General features: G+C 42.1%; 1 protein-coding gene across 2 annotated transcripts; it reads right to left on the reverse strand.

Annotated features, from left to right (window-relative positions):
* Window positions 1–387: 387 nt before the first annotated feature.
* fgfr4 (fibroblast growth factor receptor 4) lies at window positions 388–19,897 on the reverse strand. 2 transcript variants are annotated; one of them, XM_085421144.1, is made up of 21 exons: window positions 19,190–19,897; window positions 17,003–17,221; window positions 13,839–14,026; window positions 13,601–13,751; window positions 13,407–13,457; window positions 12,496–12,765; window positions 12,269–12,358; window positions 12,021–12,187; window positions 11,802–11,925; window positions 10,726–10,916; window positions 10,462–10,600; window positions 10,047–10,240; window positions 9,808–9,953; window positions 8,211–8,332; window positions 7,999–8,109; window positions 7,644–7,834; window positions 5,987–6,109; window positions 5,375–5,445; window positions 3,822–3,959; window positions 3,461–3,566; window positions 388–2,846 (listed from the first exon to the last, which is right to left on the reverse strand). In XM_085421144.1, the coding sequence occupies exons 2-21, from the start codon at window positions 17,088–17,090 to the stop codon at window positions 2,670–2,672; spliced, it is 2,838 nt and encodes a 945-aa protein (XP_085277270.1). In that variant the 5' UTR covers window positions 17,091–17,221; window positions 19,190–19,897; the 3' UTR covers window positions 388–2,669. The 2 variants fall into 2 exon arrangements, with proteins under 2 accessions (XP_085277270.1, XP_085277271.1); XM_085421145.1 differs by having other exon boundaries at window positions 17,003–17,224.
* Window positions 19,898–20,144: the final 247 nt, after the last annotated feature.

A 20,144-nucleotide genomic window follows, 5' to 3' on the forward strand; every position in this document is an offset into this window, starting at 1 on the left:
CAGCCTTCCTTTGCTCGACCAATTATCCTCCGAAACACTGGTTTTCAGCATTTCTGGTTTTGTTTTCAGTCTAAACCGATAAAATGAGGTTTAGGTATAGTTTGAACTTCCTTTCTGTATATAGTTCCTGTGATTGCATGGATTTCCTCCACTGTCCAAAGACATGTCTTTTAGATCCAAACTGGTAGCAGGTGTGAATGTGAGGCTGTTTGGTTGTCTTTCTCTTTAGCCCTGTGATACACATACTGTCTGGGATAATATCTGCCTTCACCCTGGTGTCAGCTGGGATAAGCTCCTTTTTCACCAAAGGAAAGTGATGAATGTCAAACCTAAAATCCTTAATGGAGTTCTTTAAAGTTAAATAAAGAAACGAGCACACAGAGCTGCTTTATTTTAAATTATACTTTATTTCATATAAAAACAAAACAATAAACAAATAAATTAGATATTTCTAAAATAATTCTCTTGAGGAAATGTTTAAGAATGCCATGATTGTTTACAATTGGTATTTGAGAGAAGAGCAGGTAACAGGAATGTAAAAATATCAATGCTTTTTGAACACTTTGTGGATAAAACGTCTTTTCAAAATGACGTAGAAGCTGAGCGATAGCTTAACATGAGAAGAGGCCATACATGAATCCTTTGCTGACAAGATGGTTGTTTTTCTTCAAAGACAATAAAATGATTGATGAATTTACAGCATCTTTTTAAAGTAAAACCCTCCTTTTTTCTATTTGAACATATTAAAGATATGAAGGTTTTGGGCTGGCGATGCAAATATTGTTTAGGTTTGTCTGCAGTCAGCTCCAGGAGGTGGGTTGAGAATCAGTTGGCATTTTAGCCCACAGGGGAATTGTCTACAGCTGGTCCTGGTGGCAGTGGTGGGGCTGCAAATCTGAATTAAGATTTGTAATTTAAAAGATGGAGGCTTTGTGGATAAAGATAGGGAGAGAAGAGGAGATATTACCATAATAAGAGCCTCTTCATTTGCACACAAGCCCAAGCTATGCCCACAACACCACCCCCAAACTCCCTCTGGTCTGTAGTCACACCCATTAAGCCTGCAAAGCTTTCATTGTCCAGCCAGGCTGCGGACCTGAGGACCTATTGCCAACAGATCTGGCTGGGTGAAGGGTTACACGGAGACAATAGGTGTCCCTCCCCCTCCTCCCTTATTTGAAATCAATCACACAGGCTTTCACATTCAGTGTCCCCCACCCTCCCCATGCTGCTCAGCAGTGACACTGGGCTTGGGCCAGCTCCCAACAGAGTCCTCATGCTAAAATCGTCAGTGCTCCTTTCAGAACGAGTCCCACCCTGGACACACTGTCCTTCACGGAGCATTCATGTAAGAGTAGAGCTGTTGTTAAAGGAGCACCACGTAATGTCGCCTCAAAGGTCATGTGGTAGCTTGTATGAGTAAACAAGCCACACTCGCAACCTCTGCTTCTTTGAGACACGTTCAAAACTTATCTCAACTGTCTTCTTGTGGTTTTGAACCTTGTCTTCGACTTGAGATTAAAAACAAAAAGAAAAATTCTGGGAGGGGGGGGGGCGGACTTTGTTCCCAAATTTCCCAAGCTGAGGTCATGCTTAAAGGCCCAAGCTATCTATTTTTTTTCTTGCCACAAAAGCACTTAAGGCTTTAATTGTTAATGGATTTTTCATGTCTCAGTCAATCAGTCATAATTCAAAATAAGATCTGCTTTTTTAGATTTAGGGATGCTGTTGGAGATAAATATGAATAAGCTGGTATTTTGGAAAGAAATAGATAGCCCATGACATGACAGGTTTGGCACTTGATTAAATTCCTCTCTTCTTTTGCCCCCAATAGCCTTCACTTGTTGTGTCATTCAGAATAATTTATAAAAGGCAATTGTCTTTCTGTTGTTGATATGTACATAACAATAGTTTAATATTCTAATATATTCACAGGAAATCATCGATTCAGGCACTTTGCTGCCACTACAGCAACTTCTTAGCATGAGAGATCCTGAGATTTAAGACTGTTTTCTCCTTAAATAAGCAACACAAAAGTAATATAATCTTATATAAACAGATTTATATTTAACAATCAGTTTCTTATCTTCTATCATAGCAAAATAAATCTTTTGTTTTTTTGTTTTTGTCAAAATGTCTTTATGACCGAGGTTTTCCAGCCCTGGTTGTGGGTCGAGTTTGTGGAGGAGATCTTTGTCTGCTGCCTTAAAAGAGAGAAAGCACTTAAAGGCATTTCAAGTACCAGGGTCACTTCTGTTGAGCTTTATGCCTCCAAAGCTAAAACTGTTCTTGGGCACTGTTCCACAACTGATAGTCCAAAGTACCGTGATTGGTTTGTCTTCCTTTCTTCTGTCCATGATGTAACACTTCAAAACTCCACCTTGGTGTCAAGCGTAGTGTCCTTGGTGCTCCATGTGCAGAGGTGTGTGGCTGTGCATGTATTTGTGTGTGTACGTGTGTTTACAAATGCTATCTATATTCCAGGGCTTTGTCGGATGCCATAGTGGAGGTCCAATGAACAACATCGCATGAATAAATCTTTAATTTACCTTTAGAAAGGAGCAGCAGTCCTTCAGTTTGGGAGCCAGAGGATGTTACTTCATTCAAAAGCCCAAAGTAGTGTTTCCCAACTGTAGTGTTGTGTTTGTACGTGTGTGGTGTTCGTGCGCCTATCGAAGAGCCGTCTTCGTGTCTATCCGAGAGTGCACGTCCTGGTAGCCCAAGAGGCAGGGGTCGGTGGATAAGGCATCATGGGTAAAAACTGAGTCGTTGTCAGAGGAGCAGGAGCTGGATGTGTCCTCGCATGAAGGAGAGTATTGTTCAAAAGGCGTTGACAGATCCAAGTACTGAGGGGAAGAGGAAGTTGAATTAATAAAAAGAAATTCTAGAGAAATGCACAATTAAATGTTTTTGAAAATTTTCAGTAAAAATCAATAAAGATTGAACTTGACTGGCTATCACACTGCTATTGAACACATTTTGGAGAGTTGTTTTCATCATAGTTTTGGACCACCAGGTCAGCACAGACTGGTTTTGGATTGGTTGCTTTAAAGATTGTTATGAATGTATCTAAGCTCATGAACACCTAAAAGCAAACAAATCAAACATGTTAACTTCTGGCACATCTGCAAAGGAATAACAAAAAGTGCTGCAATTTCAGCAGCCAAACACTGTTTGATTTTGTGTTTATTGCTTTGAGTTTATAGGATCAGAAATCTGCTCAGCTCAAGCAGTCTGCGTGCTGAACATCTGGGCTGCAGATTGTTGGTGTCAATGAAAATGTGTGCACACATCTTTATGGTTGCAGACGTTACTGTGTGTTTGTGAATGAGTCTGAAACCTATAGGACTACCATGAGTTTTATAAAGTGAACAGAAGGATAAATTGTACAACAGCAGACTTACACATAACACAGGAACATTTACAGGTGGATAGATTGGTATATATGTTTGAAACCTACCTCGTCAGAAATGGACAGGAGCACCCTGTCCAGTTCCTCAACCAGCTGTTTGAAGGTTGGTCTCTGGGTGGGAACAGCATGCCAGCATTCACGCATCATCATATAGCTGCAGGAAAAAAAATAGAAGGATTGTTTAAAAATCCACATAATTTACCATAGGGCACATGTTACCACTGCATTCTTTAGAAAAGATCTGGACAAAAATGTGCTACACTAAAGATATGTAGTTACTGGTGGTAGCTTTAGTGGATCCAGTTTATTTACTGCTCTTTACTTGTCTGCTACAATGTTTCTTAGAATAGATAGGCATGTTTGCTAACAGTTGAGAGTAAAGTTTAAAAAGAAAAGAGGGCTTGCTTACAGTTCGTGTGTGCAGTTTGATGGTTTGTCCATGCGATGTCCTTCCTTCAGCAGCTTAAAAAGTTCCTCAACAGGGATACCAGGGTACGGTGAACCGCCCAGTGTGAATATTTCCCACATCAATACACCAAATGACCACCTGAACACAGAAAGGACGCATCGGTGATTTCTTTAGTATGAAGCAATTGTTCTCAACTGGATTCGTTCAGCAGTAACCATGGGTTAAGTAGAAAGATTAACTCCACTATTAAACAACTGGGCTCATCTGAAGAGTTAAATATATATTTAGTTTTGGCTGCTCCCTTATTTCCCAAGGGGTCGCCACAGATGGATCTTCGCATTTTGTTTGGTGCAGATTTGATGCCAGATTCCTTTTTGAAACAACCCTCCAATTTATCCAGGCTTGGGATAGGCAATAGGGGTATTGAGGTTTTGCAGACACGTGAGCAGTAACCACATGTGTGAATTGTGACAGCTATGGTGACAATATAGGATCAAGTGAATAAAGCCACAGCCATACATACTTAGAGGCTGATCCATGGCTACCTGTCAGCAACTTGTCTTGAGGGAAAAACAAAGATTCCCAAACTTGTTGCAAGATGTTGCTGGAGGTTGATGGCAGTTGCTGGGAAAATAATTGCTAAAGGCCCAGTTTGTGCCTATTCCCAGAGTCAAAGTAGCGATCTTTCATAGGTAAAGTGAACAGGTTAGCCACTATACCGTGGGCTCACTATAATGCTGAGGAGTTAAAAGTAGAAAAAAGCAGTTGAAACAGCTCACTAAAGCTAGAGATAATGATAAACTGTGAAGACACAGTAGCTAACTACATTTTTAAATAAAAAAATCTTTAGTTAACATTTTTGCTAGCAGTTACATTACTAGCTAAAAATACGTATTTAAAGATGAACAGTTGAAATGGCTGACTAAAGGTACAAACAACATTTTTAAATTAACAGTGAATACAGTTAAATTGGTTGCTTATAGATCATAAATAAAGTAGCAGCTAAAAGTGGCATATAAATAATAAGCTAAAACTTTAATAATTAAAAGAAAATGTTCTAACTACAACTAAGAAACTTGTAGTTGTGGGCGATCGTGGCTCAAGAGTTGGCAGTTTGTGTCCTTGGGCAAGACACTTCACCCGTTGCCTACTGGTGGTGGTCAGAGGGCCCGGTGGCGCCAATGTCCGGCAGCCTCGCCTCTGTCAGTGCGCCCCAGGGCAGCTGTGGCTACAATGTAGCTTGCCATCACCAGTGTGTGAATGGGTGGATGACTGAATGTAATGTAAAGCGCTTTGGGGTCCATAGGGACTAAGTAAAGCGCTATACAAATACAGGGCATTTACCATTTAGTTGTCCAGATCTAAAATGATTTTAACTGAACACATTTGAAAATGAAAGGTTTTCTTGATGTTGCTGTAAAAACATTGGATATCACTCGTTAGCCTTACGGAGAAAAGGTTTCAAGGAGTTTGAGTACAAGTTTAGACAAGATGTGAGAAGGAAGGTATAACACTGATATTTTTGAGACTTTACTGTGATGAGTTGAACTTACACATCACTCTGGTGAGTGTAGACTCTGTCAAACAAAGCTTCTGGTGCCATCCACTTCACTGGTAGTCGTCCCTGAAGAGCAGACACGAACACGTTAGAGCCTCTCACTACCCAAACTTAACCAGAATCTCATCCTAGTTAGTTGCGCCATGCTCCTGCATGTCTCTCATATGATCTTTCCCCTACTCGCTCTTCATCAACTCTTTTCTAATTAAGTCCCATTAAGCCTGCTGCCAGTCAGAGGAAAACATCAAACATCTGGTTTCAGGAGTATTAAAACTGTAAAGGAAACCAGTCAGTAATAAAATGACTAAGGGGCAGATAGGTTTATAAGCAGCCGTAGATATATATGTACCTACCATGTACAGTACTAACGGGAAAGGGTTGTACAAACTGATTGCTAACAATACTGCAGTAGTATTTCTGAGCAAAAAGACATTAGATCGAGGCACTTAAAAATAGTATTTTTCCTTTGAAACTTGATTTGAGATGTCAATATTTTAGCTAGCTATGCTGGAAAATTTAAAAGAATAACAACAGCTTAGCTGCACCCTAGTCTGGGTGTTAGAGGCGCAAATTCCTAAAACAAATGCTCCTTAGAAATGTTACTCACATTGGTGGTTTTCTTGTAGTAGTCAATCTGGTGGACTCCTCTGGCCAGGCCAAAGTCAGCAATCTTCATCACATTGTCCTCGGTCACCAGAACATTCCTGGCTGCCAAATCTCTGTGGATGCACTGCAAAGAGAAAAGAAGGGGATGAAAAATTCCCAACACGAGCTGTTGAGTCTCCAGATTAAATAAACAGATTTTAAAAATTTGGATAAAAAAAAACACACACACACAATATATATATAGTTTCTAAATATATTGCATGTTTCTTTTGATTTTTAGATAACTGTACGACTTATTTCTCCCAATGCATGACAAGCTCTCAGATTTGTGGCGTGACATTTCCCTGTCTGAAAATGCTGAGGTAGGGGAGGTAAAAATGACTGACTGCAGATTTCCCAAAAAGTTAAAAGACGCAGGAGCCTAAAATCAACACACGGTGCCTCAGTTTGGTGAGGTCCACAAAAATATAATGTCTTTATATAGAAATCCTGGAGTTTTAAGAAAAACAACCCTTTGCGAGGAAAAAAGAAAGCAGTGTTTGCCCACATTGAATGGATGTCATTAAGTTTATTTTGGTTTTCATTTGAAATAGACGTGGGATTTGTGGGGACGTGCGAAATGAGCCAGTCTTGGTTTGTGGGTCTCCCCATAATGGAGGGTTAGATTCAGGCTCCTGCATTCTTCGGAGGCCTTATAGCCAGAAACCTGATGCCTACACCCAGACGAAGGCTCTGCCGGCCTGTTTGCTAACAGATTTATGGCAGCGCTAAAAAGGACAAAGCCATGCAATGAAGGGACGGACAGATGGATGGAGAAGAGTAAACAGGACTGAAGCTGCAGCAGCTCTCTGCTGAGGAATGCCTGTCTGGGAAAGTGACTGGCAGACAAGGAGACATGTTGATATGAAGCACGCAAACATGGTGCATGCTGGGAAATTGAAAGGACAAGAAACATGTGGATGGGGGTAGAAAAAGGAGAACCGACAGGAAGGACAAAGAGAGGAAGAACAGCTGGTGCTGCCTCAACCAGACTAATCAATTTGAAGGCCAAGTCCCAAAATACGATGAATTACATGAAGGAACCTGATCCTTTCAATCAAAACCACATTTCTTATATTACAGCCTCTTTGGGGCATATATAACTCTGAAGACCTAAAGAAGTTTAGTTCTGCCCTCATGCCCTCATTTTATGTCTGCATTACTCTGTGGGGATTCAGACACACTCCAATAGACAGGCAACCTGTCCAGGTTATCAGGGGTTAGGAAAATAGATGGATCAATATGGATACACATCAGTTGGCCCTGTCTCATAAAAAAAGATGTTCCAGTACAGCTAAACTGGATTTTCAATCACATTTTGAGGGAAGTCTGTTTTCTCCCGGACTATGACTGCTTGTATTGTTTAACTAATATGTCTGTATTAGCATATCTTTGCATATCGTTACTTTGTGTTCCTACTGTTGCTGTACTTGTGATACTAATCTGGTTAGTGTCACGAAAGTTTCTACTTTAAGGTGAACAAATGTTTTTTTTTAGAAACCTAAACAAACAGCCAGTAGAAATATTACTGAAAAGTTGGGGAAAAAATCCAGAACTACAAAAGAAATAAGCTATAGTTACTACTTCTAGTACATTTCAACTCTTTATAGAGAGCTTACTCTTTTAGAGGCCAGGTACTCCATCCCTCTAGCCACCTGGTAGGCACAGGACAGCAGGTCTTTAAAGGTGAGCTGCTCTTCAGGCACCTTAGTCACATCAAAGGTGTAATCCATGCCTGGAGGTCGTCGGGCTCGCAGGTACTCCCTCAGACTTCCTTTGGAAGCATACTCCACCAGCACATACAGAGGGCCTGGGTGGGGGCAAGCAAAAACAGGATGAAGGGCTGCAACCACCACAGCTGAAACAATCCCTAAATCAGGCAGATCTTCATTAGATTAATGATAAAAAAAATGACTTGGGAGGAAAATGAGGAAATGTGTTGGTTCTTATCCAAAATAAAGGTTAGACACTCACCATCCTGTGTACAGACTCCCAGCAGGTTGATAATGTTCTTGTGCTTGTCCATCACCTTCATCAACTCCATCTCTGAGATGAGGTCTGCCAGATCTTTGTCTGTGGCGTCATCTGAGAGAGACATGTAGTTTTATTTAGTTGACATGCTGTTATAAGTAAGATCTGCCAAGTTAATCTCAGGAATTATTTCGCTGGTAGTATTCCTTTCTTACCTTTGAGCATCTTGACTGCTACAGTAGTGGCTTGTTCTGGACAGTCCTTGTTGATGCCGTAGGCTTCAGCTCTGACCACCTGACCAAAGCAGCCTTCTCCTAGAGGTTTACCCAATGTTAGACTAGAAAGAGAAAGGGAGTCTTAGTGAAAATAAGTATGTCCAAAAGAAAACTGTACAAATCCATAATTTGAAGCTCCGGTTTCTAAAACTATAGGTTTAATGGAGCCAAAAATGTCTTGCGGGCTTGTTTCTTTTTTGGTTCACACATGATGCGAGCGCTACAATGTTTAAATGAGTACAGATCCCGGCAGCCAAACTAAACTCAGTGAAGAAATACTTTTAGCAAGGAGCAGACGCTTTAAATGTTGTTGAGACTTAACAGTTCAGATTATATATATATATATATATATATATATATATATATATATATATATATATATATATATATATATATATATATATATATATATACACAGTGTTGGGGAGTAACGGAATACATGTACCGCCGTTACGTATTTAAAATACAAAATATGAGTAACTGTATTCCGTTACAGTTACCGTTTAAAAAGGTGGTATTCAGAGTACAGTTACTTTGTTGAAATAAATGGATTACACTGCGGTACTTTCCTGTTTCATTTTGTCGCGGGTCAGGACTGTTTGGGTTTTGTTTGACAGCTACGTTCTGTTGTTCCAGGCGGCAGCGCTACGGTTGCCATGGTTACAGGGCGACGCTCTCTCTCGCTCTCTCTGCGACTGTGTGTTTCCTGGGTGAGAGAGCGCCTTTTCGTTGTTGTTGTTGTTGTTGTTGTGCTAAGCTAACAGGCAGAATGCTACAAGCATAGCTCTAAAGAATGTAGCATCATGGGCAGTGTAGTCCGTGTTGCAGGGAGAATGGACTGCCATACACGTTATGGGTCTGTGAGCGCGAGGAGGGAGAAAAAGGGGAGTGGAAAGGTACGAGTTGTCATCGAGGAAAAACGGGAGCTGGAAGCATGTAAATATAATAATAACCACTTCAGCCAAGAAGAGTGCCTGACGAGCCCAGTTGTAAGTAAGCTATTAAGACTCGACTGTACACCGTGTTCGTGTTTTCCTCCGAAAACAATAAGTTCCGTTGGAGCAGTCTTTCAACGCCTCTCTCTGTCTCTCGCAAGAAAAGTTGACCCACACAACAAAGTAAAGCTATTTTTCGGCTACGAGCCGACAGGGACCCCGCCGTATTAGTCAGAGGTCCCTTTACTACAGCTCGGAGTCGCGGACCTTCAGTAATAGTAATAAATCACACAGCAATAGTACATTCACGTTGTTGTAAAAAGCATGATAATATATTAAGTAATCCAAAGTATTCAGAATACGTTACTGTCATTGAGTAACGTAACGGAATACGTTACAGAATACATTTTGGGGCATGTATTCTGTAATGAAATACATTTTAAAAGTAACCTTCCCAACACTGTATGTATATATATATATATATATATATATATATATATATATATATATATATATATATATATATATATATATATATATGATACAAAGCATTTGTGATTGATTATCATCCACAGCTCAATAAATAATGACAGATGACTTACTTCTCCCTGGGGAACTCCCAGTCTGGGTCATAGGGCAACTCAAACTCCATGACTCCAGCCAACATTGGTGAACAGCTGGAAGACAGGCGAGCCACCCTCATCAGAGATGCGCTGGACTTCCCTGACGAGTTGGACTCCACTGAGTACTGAAGAAAGAGATAAAGATGTCAGGTTTTAAGAGGTTTGCCTTCAGATGCAGTTGGATCATCCATTGTGTCATAGCAGGTTATGAGACGTACCTGTCTGCGAAGAGGGAACTTGGAAAGCTTCTGCACTGGGAGTGCATCAAATGGCTCCCTTCTGGGGTTGACCTGCATTCGGCACAACACCACGATGACAATGGCCATGATCAGAGCCAGGAATCCACAAGCATAGATAATTATGTCACTATATTTGGTCTCCATTGTTTCCATAGCATCTGCTGCTTCTTCCTCTGCAGGTACAAGACGAAAAATTAGAGGAAAAAAATGTAATTCAATAGGAGAGGGAACTCAAAACAAGAAATGATTAGTTGAAGGTTTGTGGAGTATTTGATGGAAAAAGTGCTATATATCAATGATTAGCTGACCAAAGCAATGCTAAAATATTTTGAAAAGACCATGCAAAGTAGTGTAGAGTGACTTTTTTTATATAGTTACGTTGCTTCGTTCTTACCTGAAATGACAGTGAGCCAGGCAGACTGGTGGGCATAGCCAATTGAATTTCCAGCCAGACAGGTGTACTCTCCAGCATCCTCCATGGTAACTTTGGACAGGTAGAGGACCTCCACCTCGGACATGTTCAGACTGCCAGTCTGCATGACACAAAATGCAATGATGGGGCATGATAAGAGAGCTAGGAAGAAGTTAGGTTTGGAAGCTACCAGAGGAGTTGCTGTTAACAACACGTGAAAGGATAGCATCTCGTTGTATTACCAACCTTGAGGACCTGAACGTAGGGGGTCCCGTCAGGACCATAGCGTCTGCCGTTCCTTTCGATGTGCTTGAGCCACTGAATGTGAGGTTGGGCGTCACTGTAGACCTTGCAGTGGAACTGGACATCACTGCCTACCACTGCTGTGGTGTTGGCTGGCAAACCTGCCTGCAGGATCGGCCTGTGGGGTGAACGCTCTGTTTTTGGAGGAAATCACACGGAAGAGGTAAGCAAAGGGAGCAAAGATTCAGACTGAAAAATTGTTCAAAGATCAAGAGAAACCACTCAATGCCTTTTCTCATCTCAAATAAACAGCAGAGCATATGGAGACAAAGGTTAATTTATCTGTTAAGCATGTATGAAGTTTTAGGCAGGTAATGGGTAATCACCTGACTGCCTCTTAAAGACATTCATTTATTTAGTCATTTAAAGCCCACAAAAATGCATGCTTTGCAAATAAGCTCCTTAAAATAGCCAGCAATTGTCATTGTCACCCTCAATATGTTTCTATGCTGGCAAAAGACCAGGAAATGTCATTTTGGAATGAAAATTGGTTCCATTAGCATGCCTATTTGCCGCTAGTCTCTTTGATCTGTGGTCACTCTCTCTCTCTGATCTTGTTAGCTGCCTCGTTAGTCTTTTCCCCCTGTCAGCAGGGACGGAAACTGACCCTGCGGTGGAGAGATAGCGAACAAACGAACAAACAAACCGCAGCACTGCTCGATCTCTTGTCACAAGTCAGGTAGAAAACTGGAGTGGAAGTCTGACCATCCACATCCTGCCCGCCGCAGCCTGACACCAGGCACCCCTGTCACCATTTGCTCACTCGCTCAGTTATCTCCTCTCTCAGACTGGAGCCTTAAATTTGAAGGAATTCTGCTTTTTTGTGCTGACCAATGCTTTTCAGCCAGATTGTATAATCCAACCAATAAAGATTTTCTGTTATTTATGGCTTTAGTTTAGTGCTTACTCGTGTAAGGGTTGTGTTCTTCACTCTAGATGTCACAAGATATGCTTTTTTGTTTATTTTACTTTTTAAATATGAACATTAAATATGAGAAGCATGATCTTTCATGTCTTACCCAGAACATCAAGAACATAGCTGTGACTGATGGAGCCATACTTGTTCTCTACCACACAGGTATAGTTTCCTCTGTCTGAGGGCACAACACTTTCCATCACCAGGCTCCAGTGCTGGTGTCGTAGCTGGCAGACAAAGTACAAAATGATATGAATAACAGAGCAAATAAAAACACAATCTGTTTATGTCGCACGAGATGACAAACTGAAACCTTCGTCACCTTGATGCCTCCAATGCGATGCTCTCCTCTAAATTCGCGTCCATTTTTGAGCCAGCGGATGCTCGGCATGGGGCTACCCATAGCTGGACAACGAAACTTCACTGTGTTTCCTGCAGGAACAGCATAGAGTTTCTTCTCCATACGCTGGGGATGTGTCCAATACGGTCCTGCACAGACAAAGAACCGCAAATAAGCCGTTAAAGCACAAAATTCAAGAAATGCAGCTGCTAAATAAACAGCAATTTTACCTCTGTAGAAGTAAACTTGGTCATTTTCAATCTCAGCTGAAGAATCCTCCAAGTCGTTGTCCTCATCGTCGTCCCCAGATCCCAGCGAGTCTGAGACGAAGACATGTCAAAAACCATTTACGGCTGCCTCTAATCCTCATTACTTAAAAGCTTTTTTTTAAAACCAGTGACTTTATATATAAAAAAAATCCAGTAAAGCATCAAAACTGCACTGCGGGTGCTCTTACCTGCCACAGTGATAGTGAAGTTCCTCACAGGCTCTTTGGATCCCCGGAGAACACAAACATAAACACCTGAATCTTCATATGTTACGTCTGTGATTTCCATGATGGCGCCTCGCATCTGGATCCGGGGTGTGGGCAGAACACGTGCACCCTCCTTGTACCAGTTTACAGCCATGCCGGGCCGGGTGCTCATGTCACAGCGCAGTTTTAGGACGTTGCCTGGCTCTAACAGGAGATGCTCTGTGGTGTCCTCACTCAAGTCCTCGAGAACATCTGCTAAAAGCAGGCATGGTATTAGCTTGCGGTGCTGAAGGCTCTTCTCAAGTTTTTATGATCAGTCTGAACACCCTTTTCGAGCTCTCCTTCTCCTTCTCTTTATTTATTTTGTAGCTCTGATTATCTCACCACAGAGCCCAGTCTAATCGCTATTCCTTCAGTTATGACCTTCAGCTCCTCAAACTCCATTATCTCCAGTCCCCACATACACACAAGCACAATGACATTGCCATGGAGACAGGGCCTTACTGACCCGAGCCACCTCCACTCCCCCTTCCCCTCTTCATCTTTTTGTTCCCCTGTGAATTGTTATGAGACTGAGAGCGATCTGGCTAGCTCTGCAAACTCCCTCAAAAAGAAGCAAAGAAAATAAACAAGAAGGAAGGGAGACTGAAGCTGATGAACATGTCGCAATGTGACAGCGGTCGCAGAGTGAATATAAGGGGTGGTAAAGGCTCACTAATGATCTAAGAGACCAAAGAGAAGCAAAATCTGTGGAGGTGGATGCCAAGTTTAGAGCTCTCACGGTTGGCAAACATACCACTGTATGGTAAATGTATACTTTCACTTCTCACACCCAAATAGATTTTATTTATTTTTAAAAAGCTCTAAGTGTAAAAGCTCCAGAGTGAGGTTACCTGAGGGGATTTTAGTAGCAGGCATGTCCTCAGTTTGGGAAATGATAATCCCTGTGAAAGGGAAAAGTTGTCATTTAAAAAAAGTAAAGATGTGGGATGTTAAAAATTGACACTAAGCATTTCTATCTAAACAACATAAAAAAATCATATGCCTATAAATCCGAAATATTCATATAATGATAAGTCTGCCTTACCAGGCAGGACCTCCAGCCATGCTGACTGCATGGCCTGCACTGTCTGTCCCGCATGGGTGTTCTCAGCCATGCAGATGTACTCGCCAGCATCCTCCAAAGTGATGTTGGACAGATGGAGAGTATTCACCTTGGATGATATGTTCTGCAGGGGCTGCGTGACAGATTATTTTAGAGTGATGAGAAGAGAACACAGTGCAGAGGACAATAAAACTGCTGACGTTAGCAGATCTGTTCTCACCGTCAGAGCCCTGAGGCCAGGGGGTCCTCCCTGGTTCTGACCTGGTTCGCTGACATTCACCTTCAGCCACTGCACCTTTGTGCTTCCTGGTCTGTGGACTTTACACATCAACTTTGCCTGACCACCAACCACTGCTGTGGTGTTTTCTGGGTAACCTGGAACTATCAGAGGCCTAGTGACCCGAAGATCTGGAAACCAAATGTGGAGATGGAGGAGAGAAACTCAGAAAAGACAGATGATCAGTCATATCTTTTTCCTGTTATTGAGATTTGTTTCATTGTTATATTTCAGATCAGTGACAGCCTCCTTATTTACTCTTTCTCTCAATCTTGAACCTATTTCAGGCTTCACAGTACAGCTATTTTGCAGAATAAAGGAATCAGTAAACTGCTACAAGTCGTCGTAGTCTCAATAACCAAGTGAACAAGGCAAAAATTGTCAAAACACATCCTGGCGGTTTCATTTTACCTCTGAAAGGTCCGGCAACAGAAGCACACCATGTTCCTAAACAACCACAGACATTTAATGCTACCAGGAACCGGTGATAGAGTGCCCTGATAACCCAGCCACTATGGTGTCACCCTCAGCTACAGTGCCATCCATTCAGTGGGTCACTCACCCACTCACTTGCTGGAGCATATGTGCGCCCTGGCTAGGGACCTCGCTTTCTGCTCAGTCACTCAGAACGAGCAATTTTCCAGGGCAATTTTCTGTCTGATTGCTTCCTGCGAGCGCTTAGTGAAAGGCAATCTGTTTCCCTGTCGGAGTGAAGTGCTATCTCTTTTTCCAAACACCAGAGTACACGCAGGTAATCCTTTCAGGAACAAATATACAGTCACTACCTTCTGAGTGGAAAATGAGAAATGGCAGTTGGTCAAAAGCAAATGAAAGAAACACCTTGGAGGCAAACAAACTCAACACTTCGTTTGTTTACAGGGAGTCAGAAACGTGAAATCCCAACAAGTCACAATTTTATCTAGTTAAAAAAAAGTTAGGAAAAAAACCTGTAAATCAGAGAGCTGAAGCACACACACTATACCCACGCTAATGAACTTGCAGAGACAGCGACGGTGCCCCAGAGATGAACTCGCAGCAGAGTGTGAATTGCCACCCAGAGGCGAGGGGGCAAACAAAACACAACACAACACAAACAAACCTGCTCAGCTGGTGCGAGCCAGCCAGCCAGCCAGCCGGTCGGCCGGCCGGCCGGGCTGGCAGCAGAGCCTCATATGGTACAATGAAGAGGCATTTGTGGCCCAATGCAGGAACGTACAGCAGCAGAGCCCTCAAATATGTACTTTTATCCAATTAGGTTTACTTCCAGCAGGCTAAAGAACTTCCCAGAATTATCCAGTTTCTGATTAACCTTCAAGGAAAATTGCTGGCATTCATTACATTGTCAGTTTGCAGCTCCCACTTATAATTACAAAGCTATAATGGTTTGGGGGCACACATGCATGTAGCATACGCCACCACAGGAAGTATGCATTCAGCATTATTTTATACAAAAGCTGCATTATAGCTACTTCTTATGATGTATAAAATTAATGTCGCTAACAACTGCTGCATTTCCATTTCATAGACATTTATATATATATATATATATATATATATATATATATATATATATATATATATATATATATATATATATATATATATATATATATATATATATATATATACATTTTATTTTTAAACAAAATTGATCATCCAGTCATCCTCTAATCTGTGACATGTGTGGTTGAATTATGTCTTATGTTTTATTTTTGGTGATTTACAGTCAAGTACAGAGTTTATAGACAAAAATCTTAACTTAGACTTTTATATAATCTAATGATGTAGCAGGGAAAAAAATCTGGACTGAAAATGAGTTTTCCTTTTGCTGCAGCATACAATTAGCAACATTAGATATATAATTATATTTGACATGCGCTCGGAGCGGGTTTCAAATTAGTAACTGAACATAAAATACCCACAGAATTGTTTCAGGTGATTATTAAAAGCTTAGTTAAAGTTTGTTTATAGCCTACTACAAGATTTAGTTTGGATAAATAAATAAAGTTGGCAGCTTGGAAGGTGTAGATTCTATTATATACCAGAAGTTAGGAAAATGCCGGTCACTGTTTCAAGGCCAGTTGCTGCTTTTACAGCTCTTGTTTTTCTTGACTTTGGACATTATGGTGACCATCAATCAAAGCACCAGTACATGAACTGGTGCAGACAATTTATGCATGTAAAATACAAACCCTGATATCCGGTGCATGCTATTGAAATCTAACTGCTTTTATAACTGTTTGACTATTTACTCACATCTCTTGAGGGGCTTTTTTTGAAGCCCCCTCTTGCACACTGTCGTCGGAACAACAAGTCCCGGCTGGCCTCGACAGCCCTGCAGTCTAAACTGGAGCCACAGAGACGGCTTCTGTTCTCTGTGCCTCAGGGACAACCATCCACCTCGACTTTCATCAATCTACACACATCCTCAAAAAGAATGTCACCCCAAAGTCCTCTAATCTTAAGTATTAAGCCAGTTTATTTTGCAGCAGAAGATAAAATTATTATCACACATAATAGTTTCGTTTTTGAAAGCTGGCTGTATAAAAGGCTGATTGTGGCTTACCTCAGTAGAAACATTTTAATGGCACCTTAAACTAACAGTGCCTGGTGCACTGCATTGGCTTCTGTTTATAAAGCATCAGTGAGAAGGCCCTGCCACCCCCCCCCCCCCCCCCCCTCCCCATCCTCTACAGCTGGCACGCAGCCAGGCAGATTTACACTTCCGTGCCTCAGGGCCCCGGACAGATCGGGTAGCGCCGTTTACAAACGCTGAGAGCTTCCGACTTCTTCGCTCTTTCTGACTCTCGCCTACAAGCTCTCGTAATCATTTTTCTGTCACCCTGCCTCCCTCTGGACTAAACTTTCTAAGGAGGGAAGGTGGACTGGTCCACACAATTCCAGATACATAACATATTTTTAAGAATTTAAAGCAGCTTCACTCCTAGTCAACAGATGAATAAAAATGAGACCTGCTATCTGGCTGTGATCACCCCCCCCCCCCCCCTCCCCAGCCATATGCTTATCTAAGGTTTATGCAAAGACAAACCCCAAGTGATCAAGTTAATACTAACTGTGTGATATCAGAGCAGAATTTCCTGATTTACCTTTTATTCTTAAGCCATCGGTGGTTCTGGCCGTGACTCTGACCACCAAACAGAGCAGCAGAATACAGAACAAGCAGACCCGCATCATCTTCTGTGGGTGACGTGCGTGTTTTGTGGGCTAAAAGGGAAAATTAAACGTTGGAAGCCTATTCCGGGCCTCACACTCCACTCGCTGGCATTGGCAACTTCAGAGACCCCCAAAGTCTGTAAACGTGGAGCCTGCTGGGAAAAACAAACACATGGCAGACAGTTATCTGCTGATCAGAAACCTGATTCTCTGAGGAGATCTAGCAGGGGAGCAGCTAAAGACACAAACTTTTCTGTTCACTTTTAAGCCAGATGGCAAAAACACAAACAATTGTCAGGCCAAATAGTTAAAGAGAGAGCCTGTATTGACTGTGAGCAGCTGTATTCTTAACCAGATGTCCTGCTATCTGTCCCACTCGTATGCCTCACATTGTCCAGGCTCTCCTGCGTGATGAATAAGGAGCAGGGCTGTTACTGCCTGTTGTTTGTCAGTGGATGGTGCTTGGTCTGTCCCGGGATAATGGGCCCTTACTAGGAAAACACTTGAAACTTGCCAGGAAGCTACAGAATCTGAAGGAGCAGCAGAGAGATTGGACTAAAAGTTGATGAGACTTCAGGTTCAGGAGGTGGAAACCCAAAGACAGGAGGAAAACAGTGAAATGGGTGATGGTAGTGGGTTTTCAAAATCTGAAATGCACTGGTGTTCTTACCTAGACCCAGATCTGGTAACAGGGCCAGCTACAAAGGCAGTTTTATGATTGGTCATTGTATTTTCCCTACTTAATCTGTGAATCTATAAAATGCTATGGTGCCTTGAAATGTTTTTTTTAATCTAACAAACAGTCCAGAACCACAGTGATATCCAGCTTACTATTAAAGAAGTCAATGAAAAGCAGCAACTCCTCAGAAATAATGGGGGGAAACAGAAAAAGCAGAAAGTTGATTACTAATGAATTAATAATATTGACTTTCACTTTATGAACTGAAGTTTCAACTCAAATAAACAATTGCAACTATTTTTCAGCTCAAAATAATTTTCACAGTATTGTTAGCTGTGAGTTTTACCTCCAGATGTTGTTATACGTTAGGAATGATCGATAAACCTGTTTCAAACATTTTGACTCGCATAGAAAGTGATATTGAAGTACAGAGGTTATTAAAGCGGTCTAAGCATCTGAATGCGGACAAACAGTAAACTGACAGTCTGTAGGAACGCTAAAGGAATAATACACTGGTTTTCTTTTTTCTGCTGCAAGCACAGCAAACTGAGCACAGGCGCCAGATCCTGGTGCGTGCGCTCCATGTAGGCAGGCCGCGCCCACACACACACACAGATACGCACGCACGAACACATACACACACTGTTTAAAGAACCAGCTTGCTGAATGAAACGTATTCTTTCTCAATTAAGGACTGGAAAACATTTTTCTCCTGCTGCTGCTAATTCCGCTGGCACGCAGCCTTCCCGTATTCAGCTGGAGCCAAAACACTTCTGCTGTATTGTACTTTTATATTTCAGTACCATAATCCACGCTCAATAAAGCACCTAAGAGCTGTATTAATGTCACACCGTGCGTGTAGTTTACAATCAACTCAAGAACCGACGAATGAGAATCGTTGTTTGTTTCACAGTTAAACCTAGAAGTTTGTAATTTTGGAGCCCGCACGTGAGCCCCCCCCCCCTCAGTCAAAAACTTTGATCTGCAGAATAAAGGAGCTGATAGTGTTTAGATAATGTTCCTGAAAAATACTTTAATTAAATGTTAAAAAGGATGATCAATCTTTCTTTCACGCGTTAATGGCACTTGTGGTCTGATGAAGTTCAAACTCCGCTTTGGGCGATATAAACAATCTTTTCTCCTGACAAGTGGAAAGTTCAGTGTCTACTAATTGATCTGTTTTGCTTTCATTGGGAAACACACATAAAATTATAAATCTTTCGTCTCTAAACCCCCCGATTAACTTAAAATTAACTCGTTGGTGGGTGAAATTACACTGTGTGTTCTATCAGTCCTATTCGGTTTTTTTCATGATGGATGGTGGCATTATATGATCTATAACTCTCTGGTAATCTAGCCCCCGGTCCGCCGTGCCTGCTGATAGGACAAAAATGAATGAAACTCAAAGAAGCTCCAGCTGTCTCTGTCTGTTTTCACCCACCTTTGCTTTGGGTCTGTCCTCGCAGTGATAATTGGCACCGGTGTGGAAATCACTCCTTGTCCCGGTTGATCCGAGCGAATATTGAAATCCTCATTTGGAGAGCCACTTTTCCCGGTGTATCCTTCCCAAAAATCAGTCTGTGAGCGTGTTTCAGCTTATGTGTATCCGACTAAAATCGAAGCTGAGCCTTAAATCCATCAAAAAACAGTGGCCTGTTACACGAACGACAGCTGTCGGGCTCTTCCAGTGACCCGGGGGAAAGCGTTGCGATCCCCGGGGCAAAGTCCACTGCAGGCTGCCGCTCAGAAGGCTAAATCCACGGAGATAAAGAAAAACAGTCAGGGAGCGAGGAACTTACGAGTAAGAGTTGTATGAAAATGCTGAAAATGATCCGATTTATAGAGACGGGTACAAAACAAAAACAAACAAAAAAAAACCGTGCCCCGTAGTTCAGAGTCCCTTCTTGGTTACACTGCAACACCGTTTTGGATACGCGCCTCTTTACGCAGCGCTTCTTCAAGTTCCACTGCTCAGTGTGTTTATCCCAATAAGCTCTGCTGATCAAATGTGGGGCTCAGCCTCCCTCCACAGTCCTGTTTCGTTCAACTGCTGAGAGAGAGAGGAGCGAGCGACTGCGACCTTCGCACACCAGCCCTCGTACAGCACCCTGCTGCTCTCTGGACGGCAGTCACAACAACAATGGTCTGAGAGCGGCCAGGGGAGCAGGAGGAGGAGAGAGGAGGGGAGAGGATAAGGGAGGGAGAGAGAGTGAGAGAGGGGAGGGGTACATCCCTGCCACCCCCTCACAAAACAGCCCCATGCTACCAAAGAGCTGGCAAATAAAACCCAAGACTCTCTCCCCCTCTCTCTCCTCTCTGCAGAGTTGAAATCTAAGTCTAACGGTATTCGGTATTAAAATTGCTAGAAGCATTTTTCTCTCATACAGTAATTAGCC

Source organism: Rhamphochromis longiceps, linkage group LG10, assembly GCF_057381845.1.
Source record: "Rhamphochromis longiceps isolate RC_006_pf linkage group LG10, R_longiceps_female_GT1.1, whole genome shotgun sequence".
NCBI classification, from domain to species: Eukaryota; Metazoa; Chordata; class Actinopteri; order Cichliformes; family Cichlidae; genus Rhamphochromis; species Rhamphochromis longiceps.

Bases quoted from the DNA above. Each gene is read 5' to 3' on its own strand.
- fgfr4 (XM_085421144.1), bottom strand. From the start codon at position 17,090: ATGATGCGGGTCTGCTTGTTCTGTATTCTGCTGCTCTGTTTGGTGGTC. The intron at 7,835-7,998 runs GTGAGTGTCTAA...GCCCCCACCCAG, and splicing joins GGGAGTCTGTACACAGGATG to GCCCTCTGTATGTGCTGGTG. The intron at 3,567-3,821 runs GTAAGCAAGCCC...TTTTTCCTGCAG, and splicing joins TCAAACTGCACACACGAACT to CTATATGATGATGCGTGAAT.